The following is a 22,867-nucleotide window of genomic DNA, read 5'->3' on the forward strand; positions in this document are numbered from 1 at the left end:
AATTGGCAATAGTTGCTCTTTAAATCACTGCATAATATTATGTACGACTATTTTGCAGTATTAACATCTATAAGAGTTTAGCCAAAACAAAGGGTTTTGAAAATGATTTTTACCTTTTAAAATGCTGTCTATTTAGGCAGCTTACTAGATTTGGGAGCAAAGCCAAAGTGTTAGTCAAAAAAGTTTCTTGCCGGGTTTATTTTCCAGTGTCTCTCTGACTGAATTGAATGCTACTCCTGCTTCTTTCTCGTATGGAAATTAAATTAAAATTTTGCTAATATGAACCCAAAAAATGTAAATGTTCATTATGATCATGTGTTCAAACGTCAAACGATTTCTGAATGCTTTTGTTTCCAGAAACAATGTTGGTAGACTGATGAGGAGGATTAATAAAATATGTCTGCCTAGTAAGCTACATCGGATTGTAGGCAACATCGGTTAAATTTTATTTCTAAAGGGCGATAAATCTTGGCATGTTTTTGAAGAAAAATTATAAAAAATTAGATGCAGTCAGTCTCTGTGTGCTATTGTGTTTTGAATACACAATTTTTTAGGTTATGATTGTTGTGTCTGTAAGATATGAATATAAACTCTTCACTGTAAAGATTTGGCAGTGTTATTTATTCACTTTTGTGTAAAGGAACTGATCTCAGCGCTGCTTACAACTCGTATTAAATCCTCTTTATCTCTCATGTGCTGTACATATGTTGAGTTACATGCACTCCCTTACACACTTTTGACTGTCACATTTGTGTCATATGACAATCGCACAGTCCTTGCTGTCTGTGTACTTAAACGATTTATCCAGAGATCTATTCACATTTGTGGGTTTGCACTAGATCCAGAGCCGGATTAACCCAAAGGCAAACTAGGCACGTGCCTAGGGCCCGATTGGCGGGATGGGGCCCAGACAGAGGGGGAATTTTTTTTTTTTACAAATGTCCCATCTACAATTTCGCAGCTGTCGGGCGGGATCCCCGTATGTCCAAAACCATTGTTTTTCAGGAAATTAAAAAAACGCCGTATTTTTTAAGTTATTAAACATTATTTCATTAAAGACGAGCTTTATGGCTCCGGAGCAGAGAGATACGAACTTATGCTCTCATTGATAAAAATAATACGGACACAGACGTCGCCGCTGCCAGCAGTGTTCAACAAATACTGCGGTCACATTGAGCCTTAAAGACGATGCTTCAATAGTTAACCAAAGCTGACTGTAGTATACATCTTACTAAACTCGATTTTAAAGGTTTACGATCTTTAAGTGATGCAATACAAAACACGATGAGCGGACTGCTGTCTAATAAGTGGAAATGAATCTGCTCGCAAACTTACCTTCGTGGCTCACGGGCTTTCTTCTGCACAGAAGCATTACAGCTATCGAGTTTTAATAAATGTACTTAAACCTAACTATTTTCACTTGTTAGTGCCTAACAAACAGAAGTATTATATTAATTAAACAGCCATTTTATCTCCAATAAATAAAACATTTACTTGTGTTTAACATTCACAAAATAATTTAATGGTGGTATGCAAAACATTCAATTGAATTCAAAATTGCATTCAATAAAAACATTGCTACTTGTGTTTTACATGCACAAAATAATTTAATGGTGGTATCCAAAACATTCAATTTAATTAAAGTATTATATTAGATACATTTTAAAACTTCAATGCATGTATGATAAGCCTATGATACGTAAATATTTAAAATACATCAATAACTGATATCATAGGTTAAAACAGATAAAACCATAGTCTTTCTTTATTAAGCCAATTACTGAGTGTATTTGTGTTTGTGAGTTTATGACTGTTGTTGTCTGAGGTGGTGACTCGGATGGGGACGCCAGTCATCAGAATGGTTGATTTTCAAGTTCATCGTTCCACTCTGTACCTGACAGAGTTCCTTTAAGGACACAGACATGGTTGCTGCAAAAAATAAATAAAGGACAAACGATCATTTCCCTACGTTATATAAGGCATGTTTGCGTATAATAACGAGGCAAAAAAAAAAAACAGTTCCTTGCATAATAATTCTGCAATGGCAGAACTGGCGGAGTCAAGATTTTTTTTCTTTAAGCCCCACAAAAATCACGTTAGATACCAAACATGATAACAAAACAAATGGATAGTGGCTAACTAAGTCAACTGCAAGCAATCTGTGTTTTAAATTCACTTCACAAACGTGAATAGCGTAAAGAAAAATCTAGCAGCCTCAGAAACGATACATTAGACTTTAGCACTACCATTACTTTGAGATAAAACTGTTATACATAATATAAAAACTGTTATTATATAATTCATATAACTGAAACATAAATAACCAGTGTTTTGAGGACATTTACCTCAGTGCAGAGCCGGATTAAATAAATGGACTACACTAGGCAGGCTGCATTTTTTGGGCCCCCCCCCATGGAGGTTATTTATGAATTGAAATCTGAAACTTAAAGTTACTAATAAAAGTTAATTCACATTTTACATAGCCTAGTCTTTGGTTACAAATTGGTTGTTTGTATACCAAATTAAGTCATGTGTTGTCTATTAACCAGTCTATCAGACATTTTTTTTGCTAAATTTATTATTTATACGTCATTACACGGCTCTATTAAATGCTATTAAATTATCCTTACCTTATCCATTGGGAGTGTCATTGTTAAGGCAGTAGTACCAGTAAATAACCAATAGGTGTCAGTAATCCGCGTGAGAGCTTCGCTGCATATTTCTCTTCAAGATTGAGAATCGCAACGAAATCCTCGTCGAGCAACAGGTCCACTGAGGCAGAGCCGGATTAACCCAAAGGCAAACTAGGCACGTGCCTAGGGCCCGATTGGCGGGATGGGGCCCAGACAGAGGGGGATTTTTTTTTTTTTTTTTACAAATGTCCCATCTACAATTTCGCCACTGTCGGGCGGGATCCCCGTATCTCCAAAACCATTATTTTTCAGGAAATTAAAAAACGCCGTATTTTTTAAGTTATTAAACATTATTTCATTAAAGACGAGCTTTATGACTCGGGAGCAGAGAGATACGAACTTATGCTCTCATTGATAAAAATGGTACGGACACAGACTAGATCTGTCTGTCTTTTAAGCAACTTTATGATGGCCCACAGGGTTTCAATAGGAAAGTTAAACCCCTTATTAAAACAATAAGTGATTTTGGTTCTTAGCTGAATATTTGATGATAATTTCTTCTGTTCACTAGTGAAGTGCTCTACTTTAGTCCCGATGTGGTGATTTTCGTAGAAGCTTTATTAAGTCTTTCCCGTGGGCCATGCAAGCTGTATTACTTGTTCAAAGGGTTTACTTTCATTTTTAATGAAAGTAGAAGAGAAAAATCATTTATTGATTTTATTCCAGAAATTGCACTTGGAAATCTAGGAGTCATTTTTGATTGGCTGACACACCAATCATATTCCATCATGACCGATCACACTGTTGAATGATCTTTACATTTTTGTAAAGCATCTGTTGTTTTGACATCAATACTCGTGTAGGTATTCAGGTTTACTCAGTGTTTTACTGTAGTATGCATCCAAGCCATTTCAATTACTGTATGGTCTGTTAAACTGATACAGTTGAAAAAAATGATGGGTTATATTTTGACCCAGCACTGGGTCAGAAAGTAACAAACCCAGCAGTTGGTTTAAATTGACCCAGAAAATGTTTGTCCCAACTAGGCATGGGCTGGTTACCGGTTTCAAGGTATTCCGAGGTTTTAAACAGTCGAGGTTTCAAAACCACTAACATTTTCTGTAATACCGTTTGCAAGGTATGAGCTGGGTTTACACAAAATCATTAAGTCATGTAATTTACATTTAATATATTACAAAACTATTTTTTGAAAGAAAATTATAATTTAAAGGCTTTATTTTTACCCACCATACATGTTGCTTAAAAATAAAATGTTTTGTGTCTAGTTAAACAGTTAATGTTTGTATACACTTTTAATTTTGCAATGTCAAAACCGCAATACTATGAGGTGGTATTTTTTCTTAAGGTTATCATATCGCCAAAATCTCATATTGGCCCTTTCCTAGTCCCAACAATGGATTTTTTTAGCCGTATCAGTCTTACAGACCATACAGTAATTAAAATGGCTTGGATGTATACTGTGTATATTTATTAGATATTGTGGATTATTTGTATATGGCAGGCAGGCAAAATACTGTAAAACAATATTTATATCTGTTTCTTTCTTAGACAGCTGTTGTCATTTGGTCAGATATGTGAACCTATAGTAAGATCATTTAAATTTTCTGCTATTTAATTTTTTTATTATTTTATCACTTTTAATATGATCTTGTCAGTTTCATAATTTAGTATTAATGCCCAATACTAATGAAAAAAACATCATGTCCACATGTTATTATATGTGAGACTTGTTGTCTTCTACAAGAGGTGTTTTAGAAAATCGCAGCCAACCGTTGTGCACCTGTTTATAGATGTCTGGGTAAAGGTTTTTTTTCACCTTAATTTTTATATAATTAAAGCTCCCGTTCTGTCTGTGATTTTGAAGCTTTGATTGTGTTTATAGTGGGCAATATAACATGTGTTCATGTTTCACGTGTATAAAAACGCACTATTTTTAACACAATTGACTTATTTGTATAGTGCTGTTTTCACTGTCCTCAAAACAGGCTGATGTCTTCCTTGTTCTGTGAAGTCCCTCCTTCCGAAATACGTAACGAGCTCTGATTGTGTAGTTTGTTTAGTGTGCTTAGCTTAGCAGAGCCGTTTGAGCCAAAGCTGGTGACTGACGTATTCCTGTGGGCGGATTTTAGTCAACGAACTGTTTTACTGACGTCATTAAAGCAGGAAATAGAGGGCTGTAGTCCAAACTTGCCGTTCGTTGTAGGCTTTTAAAGAGGAATTCTATTGAAGAAAATATATCGCCTGGCAGTGAACTTTGAGCTTTATCATTTTACCTGTATTATTTATGCTATTATAGCAACATTACACACTAACTAGGGTTTAAAAAATGGTATCAGGAAGAACGTGACCTTTAAAGAATTTTGTGATGAGTTGCGATAAATTCAAGATCTCTGTATTTTCTATAAAGTGGAATAAATGCTTACATACAAGTCAAAGCATCGTATCATGACCCAATCACCTTTATTAAAGCAGCATATGATTAATTTTTTTTCAGTATATCATTATTTCAGTATTTTTCCTCAGTATTTATGCATATACATATTAGGGATGTCCCGATCAGGTTTTTTTGCCCTCGAGTCCGAGTCCGAGTCATTTGATTTTGAGTATCTGCCGATACCGAGTCCCGATCCGATACTTCTATAATACATAAAAAAAGAATAAATAAGAGCGAAAAAAACAGAACCAGGATGTTCCTTATGTCATGCCGCACGCATTGCTGTTTCTGTGTGGAGTCAAAAGAGTCTAACTCTGTGCCAGCGCATAACTATAGATGTGTTAAAAATAACGAGAATATATATAGTATATGTACAGGGGTTAAATTGGGATTTGTTTTGTGGGTATGCTCTGTTGGGATGGAGGGTTTGAGGGGTAACAGGTTGACAGCAAAGCCACTGGTGTGTTTCAATGACATTTTGGACCTCTGATAGGATTTTATAATTTTTTCAGTTTTAAAGCTGTGCCACATGTTGACCCAAACTTTAAAAACTGAACTTTAAATTATGCAAATCTATGAGTCTGACACCCTATATGCATTTGTTGCACATGTCATTATGCACAATTGATCAAACTTGGAAGGAAGTTATAAGAATCAACCTCCTTGACTAATTCTATGCATAAGATAGACTACCCAAAAAGACTCAATTAACAAGAAAAACAACATACTGATTCAGCAATACAGTATATCTTATAAGATTCCCTAAGCTGGTCAGCAGTTAGTTATAAAATACCTATAGTTAGGTCGTAATTAATCTGTATAATCAAAATACATTATTTTATTAAACTATACAATCAGCATCCAGTTATCTAGTTAACATATTGTAATGAGATGAGTGAAATGGCTATACATACTTTAATACTTTGTTTCTAGACTTCTATAGTTTTCTCGACGTGGGCACCATTCTTACCTCTCTCTCTATCTCTCTCTACAGTATCCTGCGCGAATGCGCGTTCTTGAGGTTCTGAGTTAGACATGAGTGACTGAGCGTCTGAGCACATGGTGACAAAAACGATCAACGCGTCGTTTAAATGAGCGGTTAAAATCCGGTTTTGCCGTGGGTTCCTTGCACGCACGAGTGTGAAGCCTATAAATGAAAACACGTCAACAGGCTCGTTCCACTTCATGCGGGGCCGCAACACGACAGCCGGGTGACGTCAAACTACTGCAAGAGTGATCGGCGAAATCATACAGAGGAGTTTGTTTTTAAATCTCTCGCGGAACTTTGACGTCATCCGGCTGACGGTTCTTGTGGCGCTGCATGAAGTCGAACAAGCCTATTCTCTTCTCATCAGTTCACAAGCACCAGCGCAGCGCATACACTGGCATGGAGCAGAGCAAGACCTTAATGGATTTTAAACCCTGCATATGTATCCAAGTCCTGATCGGGAGGTAACGGCCGATTCCGATCGAGTCTGAAACCACGTGATCGGGGCCGATTTCCGATCACGTGATCGGATCGGGACATCCCTAATACATATACAGCTAATATAAAGGACACCAGGGTTAACTCTGGAAAAGTTGTTGTTGTTTTGACTCCTAATGGTCACTGTTATCTATCTTAGAAATACGTCTGTGGAAAGCAAACAAAATGCAAAAACTGTATCATTTCTGAAAAAGATTTTTTAATACATCCCCAGCAAAGTATAATTTCAATATATGTCATGGAAAAACAAATTAACAAGTAAATCTTTGTTACTGGGCAATTTTTTCTCAATACAAATTATATAAACAGGCAATATTTGTTTTCGATTATAATAAGTTTGTTTAAAAGTAGACATTTAAGGCTTTCTTTGGATATGTGTTGTGTATCATGTTTGTGTGACGAGTATTCACAGTTTCAATTGATTTTTGTAACGTGTTTTGAGACACAGCTGGCGGAGACAGAAATGTCTGATTTCGCACCCTATTTATTTTCTTTATTTGATACAAACACAAAGATTTGATCTTATTGTGAATGTACACAAATTAAAGAAGACCCTTCACAGTTTCAAATGATGTATAACACGTAAGTGTATGATTATTAATGATGGAGTATTTTAAGTTGATTCTGCTATTATAAGGAGAAAACACGTCAAAATGCGGCGTGAGTTTTTGGACCCCCAAAATAAATTTTGGTATAAATGACCACCAATGCTTTAAATACTCTACAGATCTTAAATATGGAGGGGTTGTATTAAAAAAATTCAGTATTCTGTGGTCCATTTGATCCGTTTTATATCCCCCATAATTTTCCTATAAGGAGAGATGGATCCAAGACCTTAGGAGTTGAAAAATAATTGAAAATTTGTTCTGCAATTTTCTGCAATTTACCAAGTTAGAATTACACACATTGCAGAATAAAGTTTATTTATTTTTTGTTAAACATGCCCACTGTTTGTGCATGGATGTCGTGACAGGTGGGTTGTGGTTTTCACACGTTTGTGGAGATCCTTTCAAATGGAGGTGGACTGTGGTTTAAGATCTCTGATGTAAAATGGTTCTCTCACTCGCATGTCAACCCTATGTTTTATTTAACAGTGCACACACATTCACAGATAAATAAATAATGTCGACAGCTTTTCGCTGGGACATTACAACACAAGGAACGTTATGTAGGGTAAAAGTCATGAAACCCAGAGGGTCTCATGCTAAGCCTGCTTGCTAATCTCTCAAGCTCGGCAACTATGCAGCGGTAGATTTACAGTTATTTCTACCGATGTTTTGTTTTAACCAGTATGGACGTGTTGTTATTAGACTGACTCTCTCTCACTTTCTCGACGTTCGTCTCTTACAACCTGTTGGTTCTACGTTGCATCATCTCACCTCATCAATCCCCCCTTTGGTCTTGTCCTGAAGCGGGTCTGTCTCTCCTGTTGCTGCAATCTGATTGGATGAAGATCTCTAAATCTCGCCCTATGAGGCTCATTGAACGTGCTTTCGTGTTCAGAAACGCAGGTTAAACCAAAGGTGGAAGGCGGCAACACGACAACCTGAGTTGGAAGACGGCAGACAGATAGTCAGACAGACATGATGCAACTTCAAGACATTGTGGTGGCTGTTGCCGGTGGAAAAGGACGCCCAATCACGGTCGCCTTGAGTTAATGATGTGCAATACAAGTTAAGCTTGAATTTGTTTTATGCTGAGTGACAGTGGTGATTTGTATTATGATGAATGTGCTAATATTCATCTGTACATGTGTTCAGTCTCTATTGAATAGACTGTCTCCACCTTTAGGTCTTTGGTCAATGGCCGCTTGTGTACTCCGTAAGCAGTTTCACATAGGTGGCCACTGTATGTGTAAGCATGATGCCAGACGTTGAGCTGTCTTCCCATGATCTCTAAGCCATCCGCCCAAGTTAGGGTTAGGGTTAGCTTCTGCTCCTCACTCCCTTACCAAAGGAGACAGGGAGTGTTTTCAGTTAAAATAAATCTGATTCCTGTGAATACCACCCGAGACAATATTTTACTATTGAGAAATGGCACACAGCGTACAACTTTCTGAGGGTGAAAACTATGGTAATAGGATTCAGTTAATGGCTGGATAAACAAAACTGCTTTGGTGTGTCGCATAGACGTCGTCATCGTCTTGCTGCCCCCTCCCCATTCTGTGATTGGTTCCCTATTTCAGGGGCAAAATTGGTCCATATTTTCCATGGTAAACTTGCAGCGTGAATACATTTGTGTGCAAGGCAGCATGGGGAAACCCAGGCTACCAACACACATTCATGTCCAAATTTTGTATAATAGGTGTCCTTTAAGCCCTGTGTTACATGCTGTATTAATTTTTTTAAGGCATTGGACCTACTGGTGTACGGTTAATGTTATGATTTTTTGTTTTTACAGGCAAAGCAGGTAAATGCCGGGCCTGCTGAATGAAGGTGAGCAGAAGCACGTGGACCTTAGAGGTTTCGTCTAACTCATGATGCCATCTTCCACACGGAAGGGGGGAACCCTGAAAGATGCAGAGTTTGGCAACCTCTTTTTCAAGGATGACCCGGAGGAAGTCTTCTGCGACCTGCATGAGATTGGTCATGGGAGTTTCGGAGCAGTGTATTTTGTGAGTGTTAAGGATATATTTATTCAACTGCTTTTGTTACAAAGGTTGAGCAAAATAATAACTAGGCATTCGCGGTAGGGATGCTTAACGATTAATCGCGATTAATCTTTATCAGAATAAAAGTATTTGTTTACATCATATATGTGTGAATGCTAACTTTGTATAAATAAATGCACACACATGCGTGTATATATTTAAGAAATGTTTGCATGTGTATATACATTTGAATATTTATGTATAATTTATATTATATATAATTATAAATGCATAATATATATAAATGATTTTTTTTCTTAAAATTATACATGCATATGTGTATATTTATATATGCATACTTATTATACACAGTTCACACAGATATACAATGTTAACAAAATGTTTTATTCTGCTATAGATTAATCGCGATTAATCGTTATGCATCCCTAATTCACAGTCTAACCAACGTTGATAACATCTTCGCAACATTTGCTTTATTGACAGCAGTAAATTATACACTGGTTATTTTTTTTTTTACAATGGTTACTTTGTAAAACATTCTACAAAATGCCATAATTGACCAGCAGGAATCAATAATTATAAAGTAATCAAGTATAACTAGAAATGAGGGATTGATTCTGGTTTACAATTTTTCTAACTTTAATTTAGATTAAAACTGTATAATATTTTTTGTTGAATGTGAAAACTGGAAAATGCTATTTAAATGTGATGTGCATTGTATTGAATGCCATTAAGGATAGTCCTCTATTTAGATGTGAATGTGGTCTTTGTTCTGTTGATATTTTCAGTTACTTCCTCGGTCAGGTTTATGTAAAGGGTGAGTAAAACGCAGCTGCAGACAGTGAGTCAGCAGAGATCAGAATAGCTTTTAAAACACAAATTTGATTATCTTATTTCTTTCTCTCTATCAATTCTTTAATTTAAGTTAAATATTGCATTGTGGAATCAGCAGCACAGTCAAAGTCAGCTGCAGTCTCATGACAAGTTCTTGTGCATTTCTTAATCTAAGAACTATAAGCGTAAAACCTCTGATGCCAAATCTGTGGCAAGACTTGAATTTGTCATGCAAATTCCCCCTTCTCTTTGAGAAGATGTTCAATGCAAGGGCCAACTGAGAGCACATAATGATGGCAGATAGGTATGGCAAAGGATGAGAGAATTAATTCCTTGATAAAAATAGCTATATAGCAATTATTTCCTTAAAAAAGTCACTAAGCTTGCTTGATAAAGTATGGTAAAGTACTCTACAGTGTTTTGTTACTTAAAAAGTAAGTTTTATTGGAGATGTGACAGTGGTAAGCACACATGTCAATTTTATCCAAAGCGACTTGCTGTGCTTTAGGTATACATTTTTTATCAATATTTGTGCTCCCTGGGTTTGAACCCATGTCCTTTTGGGCTTTTAACACCATGCTCTACCACTGAGCTATAACCCTCATGTCTGTTGAACACAAAAGAAGATATTTTAATAAATGATGGTAACCACACAGTTGACAGCACCTATTGACTTCCATAGTAGGAAAAAAACAAATACTGTGGATATCAATAGGTATCGTCAAGTGTGTGCTTGCCATCATTCATCAAAATATCTTTTTATTTTGTGTTTTTCATTTTTCAATTTTCATTGCCCTTTAAACTAATACGACCGTTGTGAGATGGAGTATGGCACGCGTCATTTCCCATCCTGTTTGTATGAGCTCTCAAAAAAGACCAAAAATAAAAATGTATTTTGCTTCCCCACAGGCCCGAAACTCCTACTCCAATGAGGTGGTGGCCATTAAGAAGATGTCCTACAATGGCAAACAGACCACTGAGGTGAGAGATGAACTCAACCGCTGTCATCTGATAGTTCTGTTGTCTTAAATAGTTTAAGTATAAACTAGATAGTTCTTTATTCAACAGACCTTTACTTGGGTTAACTTCTTTCGAAGGTGATTGACCTTAATGATAAAATTAAAATATTTTATTTAGCTATTCAGTAATGGCGTGTTTTGGATAGATTGTATGATTATTATAGTTATTTAAAGTGTCCTATTTTGAAAAAAAATATTATTATTGACTGAAATTTGTGCCACATGTAAATAACTTTGTGTACTAAGTGTACATCTTAGTTGCTTAAAAGCTCATGTGAAATAAGTAGGGGTGTAACGATACACTAAGCTCACGGTTTGATTTGTATCTCGGTGCTTGGATCGCGATACGATACACATCACGGGTTTTTTATTAACAATTTCAGTAACTTTTTTTGTTGTACATATAACTTAATAAAGAATTTTAACATTTTAAAGCTTAACTGAACCTTCTGTTCTGCAGGTCTGTCACTGAAAAAAGGGAAATTTTACATAAAATTGGAATTAAGGCACTTAGCAGGGGCGTTGTTAGATATAAAGCTCTACTGGGGCACAGGCCCCCTATTTTTTTCTAACATTTTTTTTTAAAGCCTAACACTTCTATACAATGTCCTTTGCTTAACCCACTAGGTGACGCTGGCGCAAAGTAGATCACGTGTTGACCGGTCAACAAATAAAATTTAAAGAACATCATCGTATAAATATCCCCATCATGCACGATGCAACATCGTGGCATTTTTTTTAAAGTATCGTACTGCGAAGTATCGTCACATCCCTAGAAATAAGCTCATATGATAAAGGAACACGCCGACTTTTTGGGACTTTAGCTTATTCACCGTATCCCCCAGAGTTAGATAAGTCCATACATAACCTTTTTATATCGATGCGTCCCGTAACTCTGTCTGACGCACCCACCGCTAGCTTATTTTAGCACAAAGAAGTAAATGGCTCCAGCTAGCATACTGCTCCCAATAAGTGACAAATTACGGCAACATTTTCCTATTTATATTTTGTGATTTGGATAGTCACAGCGTGTACATACTGGGAACTATATTCTCAGAAGGCGAAGCACTGCTACTTGGGCGGAGCACTTTAACCTCGGCGCGCATGAACATCGTCACTCCTGACTACCCCCCCTCTCGCTCAAACTTCCGGCAATATTACTGCGCCCGAGGTCGAAGTGCTGCAAATTAAGTGCTCTTCCGCGATACAATATAGTTTCATTTTATCTGCTTAAAAAATCGCCACGTTTTATTTTGTGCCACCATACGTGTAACTACTCATGTAACGGTCCTCAAACAGGAAAAACATGGAAGTGTCTGGTGGCTTCTAAATTCATCCCTGTTTGGATCCTAAGGAATAAATGGGGCTAGGCTAAATGCTAACACATTGACAATGTGCTGTACATAGATTAAGTGCATGCATTGAATAAAGATATGTATGTATTAATTAGTCTATGTTGAGGTAAGAACATACTAAAACATTTAAAAACTGTGGTGTTTTCATTTTGGCGAAAGTAAATGGTGACACAATTTTTATTTTGGGGTGAACTATCCTTTAAGTTATCAGCCTATGTCTTGGTCATTGAGAAGCTAATGGTCCATCCTCTTCCGTGTGTGTGTTTTCTTGGGTTTACTTTGTTTAGAAGTGGCAGGACATTATTAAAGAGGTGAAGTTTTTGGAACAGCTGCGGCATCCAAACACTATCGAATACAAAGGCTGCTACTTGAAGGACAACACAGCTTGGGTTCGTACAGCCATATTGCTTTAATAATGCATCTATTAATGCTTTTACTTTAAATTCAATTCAAGATTTCGTGGGGGAAACGTGCCTTTTTACTCCTTTTCCTTACTTTTTTATTTAGCTTGTGATGGAGTATTGTCTGGGCTCTGCATCAGACTTGTTAGAAGGTGAGTTCACACTTCAAACTCGCTTTATACTAACACACACACACACACACACACACACACACACACACACACACACACATGCAAGTACGACACAAACTTACACAGTGCCAAAGTAATTATTGGAGCTGTTTCTGCACTGAAGGCCTTTATTTACCGCATCTCAGACGCGTTATAAAAGCCATTGTGTTTTTTTAGAATGTCACTATTGAACCACCATCGCTTTCATGTTTTTGTTTTCTTCATTGGTTGTCATGGCAACGTCCACGGCTTTAATGATAGACTGTTGGTTCCAATTATCGCTTTGTGTGCGCGTGAATGAAGAATTGAGAAATTCCAGTTCGACTCGCCATTATGTCATTGTTTGAGTCATTTTGGCAACATCTGTTTAAATTAAAACCTGTTTTCCAATCACGTTGTCCATCATCGTCTGTGGGGGCGGATCAAGTACCAAAAAGTTGCAGTGTCACTTCACAAAGCATCAGATGACTACAGTTGTTTATATTTTTGGTTGGGATGCCCACGTGCATGTGTAACAACAAAGCTGTGTAATTCCAGAGCACATGTTTTACGGTGTCATTAAAACATCTGTGTGTTTCTTCCAGTTCACAAGAAGCCACTGCAAGAGGTTGAAATTGCTGCCATTACCCATGGTGCCTTGCTAGGACTGGCTTACCTACATTCCCATAACATGATCCACAGGTAAGCCGTCATCTAACAGATAACCGTTTACTCTTCCGCTTCTTCAGCAGGCGTGGACGCATGACGGATGAATCTTTAACTTTAACCCCTAACTGTGTCCGCTTACCTCAGCATGACATTTATTCAACAAACTGCTGTGTGTGTCTCTGTGTGTGTGTCTCTGTGTGTGTGTGTGTGTGTGTGTGTGTGTGTGTGTGTGTGTGTGTGTGTGTGTGTGTGTGTGTGTGTGTGTGTGTGTGTGTGTGTGTGTGTGTATTTATTAAAGTATTTATATACAGTATACAGTATCTAGACCAGGGGTCTTCAACCTTTTTGTGAGCCAGGCTACCACAGTAGATAACACAATCTGGAGGGCTACTTTTTTAATATGGTCTACTCAACTTTTTTGGTTTACTTGTTGATTTATTTTATTTTACTTGTTGATTATGTTTTATCATTGTTTAAAATGTTAACATACATAGAACAATAACCAAGTTAATATAAAAATATGTAATAAATAAATATTAAAATTGAGGCTAGTAAAAAATGGCTATTAGTAGAATGTGCTTTGGCGGGCAACTTACAGACTCTGGTTCAACTATAACAATATTGGTTCAACTTAAAACAGTAAGTTACCTGGTTCCTTTAAAATTTTTAGTTAACTTATATTTGTAAGTTTTTTTAATTTTAAGGCAACCAGGTAACTTGTTTTAAAGGGGACATATCATGAAAATCTGACTTTTTTCATGTTTAAGTGCTATAATTGGGTCCCCAGTGCTTCTAGCAACCTAGAAAATGTGAAAAAGATCAACCCTGTAACTAACTGTGGGTTCACACCAGATGCGAGTTCAACGATTTGTGCGAGTAGATTACATACAAAGTCAATGCAAAGACATGATCAGACGCGTCCTCGCGTGGGGCAATGTGAATGGGCGGCACGTTTGCCGTGAAAACACGCGCTATTTGCCTCAAACGCGTCTTCGCCCAAGCTGAAAATATTCAACTCGAGCAGAAAATTTGCATGACAAAGTTAAATCCCGCAAGTAATCTAGAGCGAGTAACGCAATGCCCTGATTTTGGTGTGTACGTAGCATTAGTTTTGGTAAACCATTCTCTGCAAGCATGTGAAAAAATAGGTAATTGAAATTTGGCTCCCCTTGTGATGTCAGAAGGGGATTATACCGCCACTCAATCGGCACTATCCAACCACTGCACAGCCATTCATTGCAGAGATCAGCTTATTTGCATTTTAAAGGACACGCCCAAAATCGCATTTTTGCTCACACTTAAAGGTGCAGTGTGTAATTTTTAGAAGGATCTCTTGAAAAAATGCTAAATAATATACAAAACTATATTATCAGGCGTGTATAAAGATCTTTTTATAATGAACCGTTATGTTTTTATTACCTTAGAATGAGACGTTTTTATCTACATACACGAGGGTCCCCTTACATGGAGGTCGCCATTTTGTGCCGCCATGTTTCTACAGAAGCCTTTAACGGACAAACTTTTTTTACTAAGTTGTCTCTGACGATGACATGTTTTACCGGTGGCGGCTACTGTAGCTTCTCTATGCGCTTCAAAAGCAAGGGGTGAGCAGTGGATTTAGCCGTTGGTTGCAATTCGCAACCTCACCACTAGATGCTGCTAAAATTTACACACTGCACCTTTAAAGTAGCAATTTTAACATTCTGTAATAAATTATCTGTATAGTATTTTGAGCTAAAACTTTACGTACTCTGGGGACACCAAAGATTTATTTTCCATCTTAAAAGAGTCTTGTGAAATGTCCACTTTAAGTTGAACCAACAAGTCTTTTTTACAGTGTATGTATTAGGGTTGAACAATACATTGAATTAACGGCAATTTCGTAAATTGGTATACCACAATAGTTTGCAATAAGGAATGATTTTAATACTTCAAAAGGTCATCTATATTCATAGTTTTAGCTAAGGGATGATCAACAATCATCAAGCGAATTATTGTTATAATTTTTTTTCAATTAAGTTCAAAGGAATTGTAGAAAAAAGTATTATCATATAGCATTATTGTATTGAGCTAATCAAATTAAACTACAAATCGCACCATTTAGCATGTAATTGTATATCGATTCTGTGTGTATGTAACACAAATGTATACAGTAACAAAGTACACCCTCTTTGAATTTTGTGGTTTTATGTATCAGAACATAATAAAAAAATAATCTGGTCCTAAACAACCTCAGAACAACAACACGTGACATATGGTGTGTCATTATTTATTTAACAAAAATGTATTAGCATTCCTCTATTTTGTAATTAAACTGCTTAATACCACACATTTTTATCCATGTATACATAAATTTAATTGTATTTAAATACTACGAACTAAATAACGTGAACTTGTTATATTCTGTTAAAACTTTTGATGTGTGATCCTGTAGAGATGTGAAGGCTGGAAATATTCTGCTGACAGAACCCGGTCAGGTCAAACTGGCTGATTTTGGATCCGCTTCCGTCGCCTCACCTGCCAACTCCTTTGTGGGAACTCCATACTGGTCAGTAACTGTTCACGTGTTAGCGAGACACCACATTAGATTGAATCTGGGTTAATGAAACATTAACATGTGTGTTATTAACACTGGATGGCTCCAGAAGTGATTTTAGCCATGGATGAGGGCCAGTATGAGGGAAAGGTGGACGTCTGGTCACTGGGGATCACCTGCATTGAGCTGGGTCAGTTTGCCTTGTGTGTCTACACATCAAAATAAATAAATATTTTTTTATTTTTGATATATGTCAGCTATATTTCACTTACCATTTAATCAGAGGAGATATGCCAGGATTTGAGTACTTCACTTACTACACTGTTAGAAAAAACTGGTAAAAATATGTTCTCTAGCTGTCACTGGGGCAGTACACTTTAAAAAGGCCCTAATATCAGGGTGCGAAATACGACCCCCTGACTCAAATTTCTGGCAAGCCTGTGACGTATAAATACTAGAGAGGGAGACTCAAACACTAGCAGGTGCCGGAATCCAAAAATACTACTAAATAAGACAAAAAAAAAGGAATCTGCACACTGAACTCACCAAAAAATATATTATTTTATTTAATCACCAAAGTAATGTTTCGTGTGACGTACTCATTGATCTGTCCATGCATATCAAATTTATCTGCATCTCTTCCAGTAAAGTATGGAAACTTTGCCATTTAAAACACAAATTATTTTATAATTATTTTGCATTACTTTGAATATAAAAAATTATTTAAATCTTTACATTTGTCATTTACATGAATTGTTTTCTCTGCCTTTTTTCCAGCTGAACGCAAGCCTCCTCTCTTCAACATGAACGCTATGAGTGCCTTGTACCACATCGCCCAAAACGACTCTCCCACCTTACAGTCCAATGAGTGGTGAGTGTCAATCAACACAATAGCACCACCTCAAACTGACTTAAACTTCAAACAAACAGCGGTTGACTCACTCGTATAGATATGCACACGTGCGCATACTCCTACTCATCAAACACATGCTTTCTCGACCACTCGCTTCACTTTAACAAACACAGATGCTTTGTAAGTCTTACGCAATAACCATGACCCTGTATCTGGCGATTCTTTATAAAGTCTGAACTTGCTTGCATTACACAAGCCAACGTTCAGTTCCTGCCTCTGCACTGTGACCTACTGTAAAACTGAGCTATAAGAGCTTATTGGTCTTTAAAGCAAATGTACCTGGTCAATATATCTCAGAATTGAAAGGTCGTCTAGATGTACCAGAATTTTATTGACACCAAAAAGTTTCTTTAGCAATATCTGAGTTTTTTTCTGTCTTTTTGGATATAGAGGAGAGATGTTCACCTTTAGTCTCATGACTTCTGAGACTATTAGAGATTATATAAGATGAATCAAGGTTGATTGGGACACATTTATCTCAATGTCAAAGTGCCAATAAACCCAAATATAAATATAAATATAAATATAAATATAAATATAAATATAAATATAAATATAAATATAAATATAAATATAAATATAAATATAAATATAAATATAAATATAAATATAAATATTAATATAAATATTAATATAAATATTAATATAAGCCATGTGTTTACTAGGGCTGTGCAAAAAAAAATCAATTTTTCGATTAATCGTTTTTATGTGGTCGATTCAAAATCTTTTCTCAAAGGCCACAAATCTTTTTTATTTTTTATGAAATAACCTGATCCTGTTTGATCAAAGAATGCGACTGGTCTGACTTTTTTCAGCATACATTTTTCATCCTGCATCAAAATTTTATTGTATTTAACATAATTGTATGCATTTGAAAATTAGAGCTGGGTTCTGTTTTAATGTACCCAAGTGTACCTAAAATAAAAGAGTTTAATATACAGGTTTGTGGCTATAAATTTCTTTTTATTAATTACCCACTTGTAAATGTATGTTCCCTGTTCTTTTTTATAAATATAGTATTTGTATTAAATCTATATTCATTGAGTTGAATGGAGTATAAAAACAGATCCGAGAATCGAAATCGTAAATTGAACCGAGAATCGAAATTGAATCGATTTGATAGCTTGTGAATCGAAATCGAATCGATCTGGAACATCTGAATCAATACCCAGCCCTAATAAATATAAATATAAATTATTTATTTATTCTAAAATAATAAAAAATCAAAAGTTTTTTTCCCCCCGAAATGACTGAGGTACAATGTGTTGCAAGTATAATATAGGAAGAACTGAGGTTGATTGACATTGAGATGAATGACAAAAAGACTAAATCCACCCTGTGATTTCTAGAAGAAAATAAATATGAAAATAAATATATGAAATCAGAAATGCATCTATGCATGTTGTGTTGAAGGAAAATATCACTTTTTCATGGTTATCTTCATCAAAAAATCTAAATACAATATTAGCATTAATGAGTGAAAAATAAACTTACGAAAAAAAATATTTATTATTAAATAATTAGGGCTGTCAAAAAATTTTGCGTGATTAATTGCATACAGAATAAAAGTTTGTGTTTACATAATATATTTGTGTGTAATTATTATGTATAGACCGTTTCATCGGACGCACGTGCGCTGACGCGATCCGAAGTTTACTTCCGATTTCATTTTTTAATGGTCTGACTAGTTGCTAAACTGATCTTTTGAACAAATGCCTTGTCGAAAATAAAAAATGTTTTGGTTTCCTAGGTAATTTATGTGTTGTTTTTTGCTTGTTATATAAATAAACTACATTTAAAGAACTTTGTTGTTATTTATTCTTAGCAGAGTTTACCGGAAGTTACGTGCGGACCGCGACAGCCGCTTGTTTATGTTGTTACTGCTGAAACCGTCTATATATAAATACACACATGCATGTATACATTTAAGAAAAAAATTATTTATGCATATTTTTTTTATTTATGTATAATATAAAAATATATAAATATAAATAAATAAATATAACAAAATAATAACACACAGTGCGCACACACATATTATGCAAAAACAAGCCTTTATTTTGTATATGATTAATCGATTAATTTATTTTTACAGCCCTAAAATAATAAAAAATAAATGAAAAGGCCCCCAGTTTCTTAATGCATATTCTGTTGTTGTTTTTTTAGTGTCGGAGGTATAATGTGGTGTTAGTATATAGGGTGAACTGAGGGTTCATTTATATAAAAAGATATGTTCATGAAATCAGAAATACAGCTGGGCATGTTATTTTTCATTATTATGTGAAAAATAAACTCATTAAAAATATATATTTATTATAACTCCTTGTTTCTTAATGCATATCCTGTTAGTTTTTTTCCGAAATGTGGAACGTACAATGTATTGCAAGTTATGTGGATTTTGAAAATCCTTCAGTAATGTTTTTAATTTATTAAATTAGTGTCTGTGAAGCAAAAGCATCACTGTTCTTATCCTGCATAATACTACTACTACTTTTATTATTATTATTGTTATTGTTACTATTATGCTTTTCCTGGAACAAAACTTTGGCGTCTAACTCACTTGTTGTGTTATTTTGCAAAGGTCGGATGCATTCCGGAGTTTCGTTGACTACTGCCTATTAAAGATTCCTCAGGACAGACCCTCCTCAGCCGAGCTCCTGCGGGTGAGTAATCTCATACACATGATGTTCATGTCACACATAAAGTCCCTCACATGCATCGCTAAGGCTTCCTAGAGCCCACACGCTTCTGTCATATAGATTTCTCACTTTGAGTCACGATCCTAAACACATGAGATTGTGGCTAGGCAACATACTCTTGTAAAACAGGGGTTATATTTACGCTGACAAGTGTTAAAGTCATAGGCAGGAAACATGCAGTACACTGCATGAACATGTGATAGCTAATGCTTCATTCTTAACACATAATGTGTGTTATATATATATCATCTATTAAAGGACAATTCAACCAGATGTGAATCTCTAAGAATTTACTCACCCTCATGGTATCCCAGATGTTCATGACTTCCTTTCATCAGATGAACAAAAACAAATATTTGTTTAAAAATACGGTATTGCTGGAGGTATGTTGAGCCACATTTAAAGTGTAATTTAAAGACGTGCATAGGTTCTATGTCGTAGGCTGTGCGTAGCCTGACGCGCACCTTGTCAAATTTTTAACAACCGCAAGCACTGTGATTGATCGTTTCACTAGACCCCCTCCCGTCAGGTAAAAAAATCTGCGTCGCATTTCTTCATAGGCCTTTCCGCTTGCGATCGTAAGAACAAAGATGCGCTAAGTTGAGAAGTGATTTAACTTGAACAGCAACAAAAGTCAATGTTTATTTACCTCCATTACTGCTGGTCTTCTCAAATCATACATAACAACCTGCCGCTGCTTCTTCGTTTGAGGGTTTACTGGCCAAGCTGTTTCTTCTTTGGCTGTTACACGTGTGGGTACTGCCTACTAGCGGTCTGCATGTGTAATTGCAAGTCGACGACGCAGAAGTTTATATGAAAAGCGACTGCGCCGTAGGACCTATGCAACTATAATGAGCCCTTAAGATGATAACATGATGACATTTAAGTAATATCGCTCGAGTAGGAGTGTGATATAGCTCTATATCATCACGGCTGTGATTAGGCCAGAGGCACGACTCCGAGAGCGATATTGCTTTTATACAACAGTTCGACGGCACACGTTTGAAAAACGAAGTACGGAGTAATTTTAAAAGCCTCTTTGTTTGAGAACTACTTTTTCCACCACGGATTTGAGGGCAGCCAGAATGACAGGTAACACTTTCGGCTGCTTTGAATCTCATATTAACTCAATGGATGGATTCGCCGTTTTTAAATATTACAATTTCTTGGTCACAAAGTGTAGTTTTAAGATTAGTTCAGTCGAGAATATATATGTATTATATTTAAATCTACATTCGATTAGTAAAGATAGCGCCTGTTTGAACGTTTGCTTGGTGAGATTCGGTACGTATGAGAACCAAAGCATGAGCGGACGTCAGTGTTCACTCGCCCCGCTGACCACCGCCCTCTCTGGGCTACATCTCTGACAGGGATTGCCTGGCTCTCATGTTGGCCTGAAAATCAAAATAAAAAAATTTGATCAAATCAGCAGTATTTGGTGTCATGATGAAACTATTACTTGTTTTCTTATTCATATTTAGTGTCTTTTGTGTTGTTATTGTTTTGGCGCGAGGTAAAAGTTAATAAAACTATACTTCTATAATGTTACTGTTGGTTTACCATTTCATCTTAACGCGATACGAGCACTCGGTTATTATTAGACTTCGTTCTTGTCAGTACTATATAAAACTGTTTTTTATAAGTGTCAGAGATGTTTTTGCATGCTGCTTATAAATATACCAGTGGCGATATCTCATAACATGTTTTAATAGTCACGTCACGATAAAGTAAATGATCAATGTCCACATTTAAAAGCTGCGGTGCTTACCTGCAGTTCCACGGTGTTTTCGCGTTCTGATAAGAGATATAGCTCCAGAAAAAAATTAGTGTTTAAGTTACATTCCTCTTTCCAAGTGTTAATCGTCCACACGATGTGACAAGACATTAATCCCATTAAGTTTAACGTAACATCCAAGAGCGCTGATCTTTGACGGAGGTGGCGGAATGATACGAAAGGTGAAGCGGTTACTGTGCCGTAATCAGTACAATATCGTATAGCTCTTAGCCAATCAGATTCGAGAACCAGAAAGAACTGTTGTATAACTTATTATAAATGACTAAATTGTGTACATCTGAAGACATATACTGTAGATCTAGGATGGCGTGCATAAGGGTGAGTAAATTATGAGAATTTGGGTGAACATGAAACCCTTTAACCCATTTGCATTTTAATTTGTTTTTTTCCAAACATGACTCTTAAGGAAACTTACTGAAGTATGTCAAGAGTTTGGTTTCAAAACGCAATAAATCCATTTTGACTAATTTGTGTAAAAAAGGGGTTTCTATACCAAGAAAGTGACAAGATGAAAACCACTATTTTCAGTTACAAACATTCACATAGCATCTTTAGGTTATAATAATCCATAATTTGATTTTCAAAGATTTTCAGCAAAAATCTGTTGAATCAATATAATCTGTTGAATCAATATATAAATGTGCATTCATCTTTGCCATGTTATATTCATTTAGTTGACTAGTGATATACACTGATTAAAAAATTAAACATTAATGGCATTAAATCATATTAAGAACACTGTCATTGCTGCTGTCATCCTTGGGACGTCGTCACTGAACTTTTTTGACAGCGATCAGCCAAAAAATGTTTTGGTCCTGCTCGATTTTCCTTGACTTTGAGTAAAATAATGGAAAGTTTTTCATAAGATCCTCTGGGGTCAATGTGTTAGCATGACAGAAGCTTGATGCTGTCTTGTGAGAACAAGCAACAGCCGCAATTTTTCCTTCGCCCGAGTGCCTCACACGTAAATTATTAGATTTTGATAGCTTACGTTTCTTCCCCGCCACAGAAAACCACCACAGGTTTATCAATGCCATCAAAATTCCTATTTTGTTTTTGTTTGTTTGTTGATCACGAAATCCAAAGTAGATGAAGAAAACTAGGATTTTGTGTGTATTCAAAGCGCCGCCGTTATTGTTTACAGTGCATGGAATGGTGCGCTGTGATTGGTTAAGCAGATTTATTGCATTCTGCAGAGAAGGAAGACTGTTGTTTGTCGTGGTTTGGAGAAAAGATGACAGAATAACACAGCGGATTTCGGATTTTGCGTAAAATGAAGAATTGACTTTTGAATACTTGATACAATACCGAA

The 22,867-nt window shown here is 36.1% G+C and overlaps 1 protein-coding gene across 4 annotated transcripts in view; it reads left to right on the top strand.

Moving 5' to 3' along the window:
- Positions 1 to 22,867, top strand: part of taok3a (TAO kinase 3a) — a 96,001-nt gene that overhangs the window by 43,769 nt on the left and 29,365 nt on the right. For all 4 annotated transcript variants that reach the window (XM_073860642.1, XM_073860641.1, XM_073860640.1 and 1 more), the window contains 9 exons: positions 8,975 to 9,188; positions 10,929 to 11,000; positions 12,681 to 12,782; positions 12,901 to 12,946; positions 13,549 to 13,645; positions 16,047 to 16,156; positions 16,243 to 16,338; positions 16,926 to 17,019; positions 19,643 to 19,724. In XM_073860642.1, the coding sequence (XP_073716743.1) occupies positions 9,051 to 9,188; positions 10,929 to 11,000; positions 12,681 to 12,782; positions 12,901 to 12,946; positions 13,549 to 13,645; positions 16,047 to 16,156; positions 16,243 to 16,338; positions 16,926 to 17,019; positions 19,643 to 19,724 (837 nt within the window). In that variant the 5' untranslated portion in view covers positions 8,975 to 9,050. The remainder of the gene's footprint in view (positions 1 to 8,974; positions 9,189 to 10,928; positions 11,001 to 12,680; positions 12,783 to 12,900; positions 12,947 to 13,548; positions 13,646 to 16,046; positions 16,157 to 16,242; positions 16,339 to 16,925; positions 17,020 to 19,642; positions 19,725 to 22,867) is intronic.

The sequence above is a fragment of the Misgurnus anguillicaudatus genome, chromosome 22 (assembly GCF_027580225.2).
Source record: "Misgurnus anguillicaudatus chromosome 22, ASM2758022v2, whole genome shotgun sequence".
Lineage (NCBI taxonomy): Eukaryota > Metazoa > Chordata > Actinopteri > Cypriniformes > Cobitidae > Misgurnus > Misgurnus anguillicaudatus.